Source organism: Topomyia yanbarensis, chromosome 2 (assembly GCF_030247195.1).
Source record: "Topomyia yanbarensis strain Yona2022 chromosome 2, ASM3024719v1, whole genome shotgun sequence".
In the NCBI taxonomy this organism is placed as follows: Eukaryota; Metazoa; Arthropoda; class Insecta; order Diptera; family Culicidae; genus Topomyia; species Topomyia yanbarensis.
This window is the reverse complement of record NC_080671.1, coordinates 321,207,656-321,218,137: the sequence shown is the minus strand read 5'-3', so window position 1 is coordinate 321,218,137 and position 10,482 is coordinate 321,207,656. Positions and strand designations below refer to the sequence as shown.

At 38.3% G+C, this 10,482-nt stretch overlaps 1 protein-coding gene across 1 annotated transcript; it reads left to right on the top strand.

Annotated features, from left to right (window-relative positions):
* The first annotated feature begins 4,555 nt into the window (after window positions 1–4,555).
* On the top strand, window positions 4,556–5,811 carry LOC131680562 (nuclear RNA-binding protein sart-3-like). The gene is made up of 3 exons (XM_058961277.1): window positions 4,556–5,209; window positions 5,264–5,610; window positions 5,670–5,811. Exons 1-3 carry the CDS (start codon window positions 4,556–4,558, stop codon window positions 5,809–5,811), a joined length of 1,143 nt encoding a protein of 380 aa, XP_058817260.1.
* The last annotated feature ends 4,671 nt before the right edge of the window (window positions 5,812–10,482 follow it).

Below are 10,482 nucleotides of genomic sequence, written 5' to 3'. Positions count from 1 at the left end.
GCGACCTGATAGTCTGATCACTTGTGAAGGATTCACTACAGATCCGAGGAATACCACTCGTCGACCCGGTTCATGATGTCTTGGTAGCCAGAGACTGTTATTATGTTTGTGATTGGAATTATGCCCAAGCATAAGCCTACGTTACAAAAAGCAATTTTCCTAGTTTGAATTGCTCAATTCAATAAAAAATCTTGAATAAAACCTGAACCAGACCAATATCTAATCTAATCTTTCTTTTTAACAAAAAAATACAATATTTATTATTTAGAAACGCTGGTCATCATTGCAATAAACAAAACACTTTCAATACCAAATAAAATGTCGAAACCTGGTTGAGCCATTCAACGAATTAGGCAGCGCACGGATCCCAATAGGTTTATGCCCTTTTTCGAGAACAGTCCAGTAAGACTAACAACATCATAAACTTCGACATACATACCTATAACAATCAGTCACCAATGCCCACAATCAAGATTGAGTCCCCGTTCGTTGTTACCTACGTTTGTATCCTGCCCGTTTGCTGACGAAGCAAGGGAGTAGACTGAAGCTTCTCGAACCTTTCCACGATGTCACGCCAATGAAATTCTATGGCTGAATGATATCTCTTCTCTGCCAGTACCTGCCCACACGCACGGGGAATATAATAATGATGTCATTTATCGCGGACACAATCCGGACTGCACAAGATTCGAGCGAAAAGCAATTTGAGGAGAAAGTATTTCAGAAGAAAATCACATGTACCAATAGCACGAAAGTTGTCAACAAATTGTGCTGTTTTCGTTAAAGCCGATAATAGGAAGAAATTTTTTCGTGCAAAGTGATAAACACGAGTAATCATCCGGGTGGGAAGTAAACATCCGTTAGTCCCCTCTTTTATGGGTGCAGTAAAATTGGATCAACACAGGTTCCGTGGGCAGATGTCTTCGCGAACGAAACTTTCGGTCGTTGAATGTGTGATCGATTTGCGGATAAAATCATCACCGTAATCGCGATGAAATGTTTGGAAGCATAATTCACGATGTTATTGCAGTTTTACATACTCGTTCAATGTTGAATATTCCTGGGGTTACTTGTGGATTGTATGAGCGGCGCAGTAAAATCTGAATGTAGAATGAACATATGTTCCGGAAAATGTTCTACATTTTCCAATTTACAAATTTTTATCAATTTTTAACAAAATACTCAACGTAGGATAATAGACCTTATTCTTTAAGCTTTAGCTGGCATAAATATTGATATATTTTTAATCATATCGCGAAAAATAATTTTTACATTTAAAAAAAAATTACAACATATTCGAAGTATATTTTCCCCGCGAAGAACGATTCATTTCCTGCATCTCGGTAAATTTCTAGTGAAAACATGGGGATTCATAAACAGAATGCAACAGCAAAGTTTCGTTTGAAATGGTCTGCTGCTTATAAAAGAAAATCCTCTATACGCCCTACATGTGCTTCGCTTTGTAAAGTATTTAAGTTCCCTGAATGCAAGTTACATAATTTAGATAACCTTGTTAAGTTATTTTTAATTAGAAACAGGATACAAGCCGGAAATGATCTTTGCGTGGCACTGAATGACAAACGGAAAAATACAAACGATTCACAAGCAATTCCTCGAAAATCAAAGCAATTAGCCTTGTTAGATCTGTTTTTGTTGCCAACTGAGGGTACTGCAACGGTATCCGGACACCCACACAAAACGGCACGAGATGAAATTGTATCTCCATCCAAGATCACATCAGCGGATCCGTTAGAAATTGGAACGAAATGACTGAAACGAAGCAAAGTATCCATAGATGTTAAAACATACCCTGAGTGAATGACGATGGACGGTCATGGATGTTGAATGTTTCGTAAGAACAAAAGCAAAAATTTCCGTTTCGCGGAACTTCGTTTGTTACTCGCATTTCCTACAGCTCCATACCCAGCCATCGGTTCCCTTTGCCAGGTCACAACCAGCGGTGTTTTTCTCTCATTAATTTCTAATTTATTATTCATTCAATGTTTCAATCATTACAGAGGACAGCCAATTTGAGTGACGACTACGGAACAGAAATTGTATTTTATTCACAATGTTCGTTGAAGCGTACACATCATCGATGACGATGGCTTTATTCGACTTTGTGTTAAGCGGAAACCAATCAGTTTAGCTCCATGAACTATGTTGTTAAACTAAAATCTAGGTAAAATCATCATCAAAATAGTTTTAAAATTTAATATCGCTACTAGGTCGATATCAGACGTGCAGCAATCCAAGGATGAGGCTATCATCCGAAAAATATCAGCGTACATCAGTTTAGAAGACTTAAGTCGCTTACAGAGGTCATTGATGAGTAACACGAATATCAACGAACCCAAATGACTCCCTTGTGGCACAGCCAAGGATATGTCGAAACATGTAGATATCGTAGCTCCAAACAGAACCAAAGCGCTTTGACCAGTTAGGTAACTCCATATCTATTGCGTCAGCCAGTCCGGTAGACATCAAGGCGATGGGAAGTTTTGTTCAATTAAATCGACTTAAACAGAGACCGCTTGTAGACGCTTCTCGATTTTCTCGACCAAAGTTGAAACGTAGCACATCAGGTTGCTTGTGATCGAATGCGTTTCAACGAAGCCATGTTGTGCTATTGCAATAGTATGGTGTATTGCAGTGTAAAGAGTTTCATGCGATATACTTGTAGTACTACGATATTAATATAAATATTGAGCGGCCCCTCGAGTTACTGATTCACTCAGCATAGGTAAAAGCTTCTGTAATTTCTCCCGAAATGTGAATGAGAGTGAGTGGTTAGTTGGAGTTCCTTCGAATGAACTGTCAGATGAGTGGTTGAGCACCCACCGGATCCAGTCGAGGTTGGAGCCAAGGATGCAAAATGCCTACCTTTTCCACGGCTGTAATTTTTCTGCCTACATTCTCATTTCTCTCTCGATGCTGCTGTCATTCGCTAGTGCAGGACGCCCAGTGCTGTACGGCTGCCTGTGTGTAAAGCAGTAACATGACTAGGGTTACCAAATGAATTGAGAGCAAATTAAGGACATCCCTGCCAAATGTTATGTCACTTGAGCCAGAATTCTGAAAAAACAGTCGGAATTCTGACTAATTTCCCAGCGGTTGAACTGGCATCTTGAATCTCAATCGATACAAATTAGAATGATGTAGTGCCAATACCAAACGAAGATACCACTTTGGCCAAACCTCATATCGAGCTATCCAACAAATTTTGGTTACTTCTGAATAAAACAAATTTTGATTGCCATGAGTCGCAGAAAGTATGCATTAACAATTCTCTTGGAAAACAGTAGATCTGAATAATTTAATACAGGGTGATTCGTCATGACGTTTTTTTTAATCTGGTAAAAAAATGAAACATGGAGTAAATCGCGAATTGTTTATTTGTCAATCGAAAGAACATTTTTTGCCATTTATTGTTTGAAAACAATTTCTTTTAAATGTTGACCATGTTGGCGCTTCAGGTAGTCCATTCGACTGGTCCAATTTTTGATGACGGATTCGAGTATTTCAAGTGGTATCTGGCTAATTACTCGAGTAATGTTGGTTTCCAATGCTTGGGGACCGTCACCGCCGCTTTCTTCTTCACTGCGTGCTGGATGTGGTCGATTTGTACGCCAATCATTCAATAACAAGAACTACAACGCTTAATTTTTGGTTGTATGGCGAATAGTTGGAGTTCACTAAACACATTTCCCACAGATCGCTGATTTTCGAAATATAGTTGAATAATTTGAAGATGGTGAGCCAGTGTAAGTCGTTCCATTATGAAATGGCAAACAATACTAAACTACAATAGCATGACAGTTTGCAGTTAGTACCCGTTAACTATTAGAAATGCCCTGTTAAAAAACTTCATGTTGAACCACCCTGTATATGCCAATGTTTGAGACTAAAATTAAGGACATTTGAAGTAAAATAAGGACGCTTTCCAAAAACCTCGAAAATAAGGACATGTCCTTTAAAATAAGGACGGTTGGTAACCCTAAACATGACAGAAAACTACTGTCCCCAGTACAGCCACCAGACGCGAGCGGTACAGCTTCTCTTTCCTTATTTTACATTTTTTAATATTTTCAATCTTTTTAATATTTTTATTCAAAAATGACTACAATGAATGCGGCTCATTTACGCCACGGCCGGCATCAACGCTTTCGTGTGCGGGACTCTCCCCTTGACTATGCAGAGAAAAATGTACAAAGCGAGAGAACAAACTTTACTACGCCACACTCTCACCGAGCAGTCGGAGTACAGCAGCAAAACAAAAATGTATTCTACTGCTGTACGGGAAAATGTACTCGATTTGGCTACTGTTCTGGCAAGAGCTGTAGTGATGCGTCGCTGTAGCGGGCTGTACGGCTTGTGCAAATGTAAATATATCGAAAAAAATGTAGTTTATCGGTACCGTTGGCATCCCTGGTTGGAGCCGAGTTACTTTTGGCGGGTGGTCACGACGCAGGCGCCGCCTCACTTTTGAGATAGCCCTTTCTGCGATCTTTGCACCCGCGCAGGTCTTTGGATCGAATTTGGCGGATTGGAGTCGATGCGAGGATTTGATGTGGTTCGAAAGGTATATAAAAAGGCGATCAGTTCCGTTGCACTCAATGATCCGGAAACGCTGGCGGCAGCTTGGATGCGTTTTGAACGATGTAATGGCTCACTGGAGCAGTTGACCGCATGTCAAGAGATTTGCACAGCCACGGTGCAGGCTTACTACAGGACATTGAACCAGCAGCGAACCCCGAAGGGACGTCGTTCGGATCCGAAAAAAGAGTTAGAACCAAAGGAACCGAACAAGAAGAAACCTCTTAAGAGACCCATCGACGAAAGTAATTCGAGCGAAAGTAACGAAGATCACTTTAAAAAACCAATTGTTCCGATAGGGCCACTGCCTCGCAAAAAATCTGATTCCTCGATTGAGGAAAATACCAAACGGATTCGTTTGGAGGCACCAGTAGTGATCAAAGAAAAGGATACTGCCAACAACAGCAGGCGATTATTGTTTTTCAGTAATCTCAGTTTTGATGCCACGGAGGATCAGATTCGGGCCAACTTTCCGGAGTTGCAGTTTAAATCGATAGAACTAGTACAGGGTTCTAGTGGTAAGAGTTGTCGCTTCGGTTACGTTGAATTCGAAGACGAACAGGACGTTCAAAAGGCTCTCAGCTTCGATCGGCGCCTACTTGATGGCCGTCCCGTATTAATTTTTTCGTTGGACCAGGATAAATAGAATCGTCCGCATAAATTCAAGTTCTCGGAAAGATTCGAACCCAACAAACTGTTCATCAAGAGGCTCTCTTTCGAGGCGGGAAACGAAGACGTTCGCAAGCTGTTCGAACCGTACGGTAAGCTCCGCGATGTACAAGTTGTGTACTATCGCAGTGGCAAATCGAAAGGATTAGCTTATGTGGAGTATGAAAGTGAGGCGGCCGCCAAAAATGCTGTCCTCAATATGGATCAGTATGAAATGAACGGATTCACGTTGACTGTGGCTCTCTCTGCTCCTCCACCCAGGGGCAATCCCACGGAGAGAAGCGGATCCGAGACTACAGTTGCTGGTAGCAGCCTGGGCGGAGGAAAGAGACACGCGGTTAAAGGGTAAAAGGAAACGGAATTTCTTTTACAAATAGAGGGTTTATCATTTTCTCGTTTTACAGAGACGTCAAGCAGAAACTGTCGATCATGATTCCAACTGCCCTTTTGAGGAAGGCAACACCTACAAATCCGCAAGCCGGTACAAGTTCCCACGGCAACAAGCCAAAATCTATCGAAGATTTCCGGAAACTACTACTGAAGTAGTTTAAAAACAAACTCGAAATGCCCTCTTATTCTATCTTTTTGTTTTGTCTGTTTCTAGTTTTAGAAGCGGAAAGTTCCTTTTTTCTTTCTAGATGTATGCTTTTTCTAAATACGTGTTTCGTCAATCTTACGATTGTTTATATTCTTATGGTTAAGACACAATCCATTACGTGAGAAGTAATAATAAAGTAACAACCTACCAAAGCAGTTATTTAAGTTTAACACTTCTTCTGACGAAAGCCTTGATTCCAGTCACTTCACCACCGTACCGAGTCGTTTCGGTTCGAACCGGACGGATAGTTCCTTTCCGGCAAACCAGTGCCTTTTGGAATTTGCGACGATTTTTAACCCGAATGTTGCGTTGATCTTCTCTGGGATCTCTGGTTTTTTTTAAAGCCATTCGGCAGGATCCGGGGTTTGGTAGTAGAAGATCAAGGTCTGGGGATATTCAAAAGAAATTGGAGCAGTATACAAAAGGGCTTCGGGGAAACTTGCGTAATTTCGCGGACGATTGCGTAGTTCCGGTCACGAAGATATGACTCATGCTTTGAACTGAGGACTCCAAAGATCTGATCTTTCTCTTTGTTCTGAATCGTGAAAGAGGCAGGAGTGGTTTAGTTTTTTCTCGCGCCTCGGTGTGGTTTTATAGGTAACAGATAAAAATCGTGAGATTCTCTATATCAGTTTTTCCAGTAATTAGTTTTCCCTTCCCAGTTCTAACTCATAAAGGTTAAGTGGCTTCCCGCATATGGAAGCAGTAGTTTAGAGAGTCGGTATTCCCGAATTACGGTAACGTGCAAATTGTGGACAGAAAAGAGACGGGAATAGAAAGTATGCTAACTATGCATGTTTTTGTTTCTCAGTATAGGTCAGCGATTAAATCTCGACAAACATATGATTACGGCTTAAAAGCCAACTGTCAAAATTCACTTTGAACGAAAATTCCGGACAAACGATCACATGCCAGTCACAGATGTTGATAGTAAACAAAAGAGAAAAGCAGTGGCGGATCCAGGGGGAGGGTCCTTGGGGTCCGGACCCCTCCCGAAATTTTTCAAGTTGTTGAGAAATTTTAAAATAGTTTCTATTTTAATTCATTCTGAATTCAAAATCACTCCAAACCAGATTCGATTACCAAAAATGATTTTAATTAAATGAGGTTATTACATATTACTTATTGTACAATGATCGTTTCGAAATCGAAATTTCGAACCCCATCCGAAATATTTTTCTTGATCCGCCCCTGGAGAAAAATTTTCTCTAGCATTTAATACTGTGAACTGTATTTGGGCAGTAACGGTTTGTCTGGAATTTCCCTTTAAAGAGAATTTTGACAGTTGGGTTTAAACCGTAATCATGTTTGTCGAGAAATCGCTGTAATACAAGCAAGCACGCCAACTTTTCGTAAGTTGAGTCACTCATTTTCAGATGAACACCATGTTAGGTAGTTAGATTTTTGATATGCTTTGGGAAGGGAGAGAGACAGGAAAGGCGGTGACCATGTTGGTTAGCGTGCAGCACGGAAACTAGCTAGCATGTTGGAAGGGCCTAGGTTTGAGACCCAAAATGTGAAATAATTTTTTTTTGTAAGCGAACATGAGTTGAAGTGATTAAGCAGTTTTTGCAGTAAACTATTTTTTGGTATTTTTTGGTGTAGGTAGTTTCACGATTTTCGGTCGTTTCCTTTTTATGACGAGCAGAGTTGACACCTTTTCCCTTCGACTCCACCTTTCCTAAATCGGCCACGGTTGGGGACATTGTGTTTGAAAAGATCTATGCCCGTGCTGATAAAAATCGTTAGAGCTAATCAATTATACCGGTCTGAGGCCTTTCTTGTGTACTGACTTTGATTCCTAGCGAATGTTGTCGGACCGGTAATCAAGGTACCTGAGTCCAGTTGGACCATTCTGAAGCCACAACTCAGAAACAAGTTTGACCCGTAGGAGAGGTCTCAATAGCTGGGCAAACCGAACAAGGCGAATGGTCTCCTTCGGGAGTGGCGCAGAAGCCTTCCGCTAAATATTGATTTAGGCTCCGGCTCCAACTGTCTCGGGTTACATACTATCGAGTATTTTGGTAAGCAGCTTCGGATGCAAATTTCTATATAATAGCCAACGTCGTGAAAACTGCCGCTTTTGTGAATCGGAGTTACTGCAGCCATTTACCAATGTTATAATACCTATCTCCATCTTCACTGTTAAAGTCTTTTTACCATTGAAATTCGCTGTAGAAACACTAAAATGATTGCGGAATCCGAAATGTATTAAATGTTACGCTACTGTATAGTAATTATAATGTTTCTACAGCAAATTAAATATTAAATAGACTTTTACAGTTAGGATGGGATAGGTATAAACAACAATTGTTATCGATTATGTGAAAATTGGCTTGGAGGAAAAAAATTTGCAGCTCGTGCATTTTCCATCCTCGAGTAAACCTGTCCTCGTTGCGTGATCCTGTATCCCTTGAGCCCGTTACCGGAATTGTAATCGTATTCATTCATGGTCCAATTTGGGTATTATAAAAGCACTGCGAATGACATCACCACTCATTCCACTTTGAAATGGTATCGTTGAAATATTCGATTTGGAATGTTCGCGAGATGTCTGTAATAAAATGTAATGACGGCGATAGTGTTATTTTTTCCTGTTCAGACATATTTAAAAGTAGCATGAGTATCAAACATTGCGCCACTGAAATGAGAGGACAAATTGTGCTTTCGTTGTGAATGGAATCTGCTCAATAATCTTCGTCCAGCAGAACGTTTCATGACTGAGTTGTAAGTTTTTAATGTCCAAGCGAACTCAGTAAACTATAGTTTACTTAACGTATTGTTCATTTTGCGAGGAACGTTAATTTTTCCGGGCTGAGTGTTTGCTTCAAAATTGTTCTTAAAATAATAAATGTAAAATAATGAATTCTTTGAAGAAACTAGGCGTTGAAAATTTGAATGTGAAGATGGATAAAATAAAATTCAAGCTTTGAATTAAAAAATAACTTAAAAAGAAAATATAGGGTGATGCGTCAATTTTCATCCTTTCATGCAACGGTCCGGCCTATTTTTCGAATAACCTTTGGAAGCGATATAATCAATATCCTTTCACAAAATGAGGTATCAATATACGATTTCGTGTATTATACAGGGTGTTTGGTTCATGGTTAAGAATCTCTCGGGTGGTGATAGACTGCCATATTTGGAGAAAAAAATTGTTCTACACATACCATCAAATCTCAACCGTTTCAGAGTTATTGAACTTTTTGTGTAAAAAACTTATTTGTCTTAAAATACCTCTAACTTTAAAAGTATACTTTGTATTTTAAATATTTCAGTTCCATTCGAAAGGTGAGAAAATTTCCTATTGAATGATGTTCTCATATCTTTTAAGTAATTAGTTTTAATTACCTTTTAGCTGTAAAGTAGTGAAAAGTTTGTGTTTTTGAGGAGGTTTTTGCTAATATTCTCGAAATAATGAAGTATGATTATAGCAATATCCATTATCCCAAAGTTGGGTTTTAGGACAATTCATAATTTGTTCTTGGACGTCATATTTCTATCTCTTCTCATTTCTTTGTAATTTCATTACTATACTTTTCCTGTAACCGACTTGCAAGTGCTTAAAAGACTCTAATCTAAAAAATATGCTTTATATCGTTATTTACAAGATTTAATTGGAAAGCTGAGAAAATGTCCTATCAGTGTATGTACAAATATCTTTTAGTTAAGTGTACTAAATGATTTTTTACTAACGAAATAACTCAAAATTTGTGTTTTTTTGAGAGTTTTTTAATTATTCTAATTATTAATCAACAAAATTTATCGTTACTATTGTTCATTTGATGCCCCTTAATGTTCTCTATAACTTTTTATTTGACACTTTGTCTATATCTCTTTTAATTTTGCTGCTATTTAATAGTTAACACAGCATGAGCTCGCCACAAATGTAGTGGGTTCGAAATCGTTATTTTTGCATATGAAACGATGTGATAAAAACGATTTTGCGTCGAAACCAAAAGAGATAATTGAATGGAGTCAAAGAAAGAACTGGAGAACTTGCTGAGATGCATTATTTCCATGATAATAATGGTGATGTTTATTATTTACTATTTAAAGAAAATTAACGAAAATGCTAATAATAGCACTAACTTTAAATTAATTTACTTTTAAAAGAATACTAAATTCACTTAACTGAAAGGTATTAATACATTTTTCACTGTAGAATTTTCCTGGTTTTCGAATAAAAAGAAAAAAAGTACAATAAGTGCCATAATTTTTCAATTAGAGGTGGTACTAGTGAAAATGAGATAAAAATATCCAAGTTGAATAACCAAAAATCGTGAAAATAAGAAAAGGTAAGTGTATCATGTCAAAGAACGAATTAAGCAGCTCATCAAGACTAACAATCTGAATTATTAAAATGATGAGATTAACTATTAGGATTTTCAATAAATGAACGAAAAATCGTTTAAAATTGTTTAATTTTCAATAAATTACTTTGAAAAGGCTACTTAAACTCATTAGTTGAAACATGTGAGGGCATTACTCAATGCGAAATTTTCTCACTTTTTGAATGGAACTAAAACATTTAAAATACAAAGTATACTTTTAAAGTTAGAGGAATTTTAAGACAAATAAGTTTTTTACACAAAAAGTTCAATAACTCTGTAACGGTA

Bases quoted from the DNA above. Each gene is read 5' to 3' on its own strand.
- LOC131680562 (XM_058961277.1), top strand. From the start codon at position 4,556: ATGCGAGGATTTGATGTGGTTCGAAAGGTATATAAAAAGGCGATCAGT. The intron at 5,210-5,263 runs GTATTAATTTTT...CATAAATTCAAG, and splicing joins GCCTACTTGATGGCCGTCCC to TTCTCGGAAAGATTCGAACC. The intron at 5,611-5,669 runs GTAAAAGGAAAC...CTCGTTTTACAG, and splicing joins AAGAGACACGCGGTTAAAGG to AGACGTCAAGCAGAAACTGT.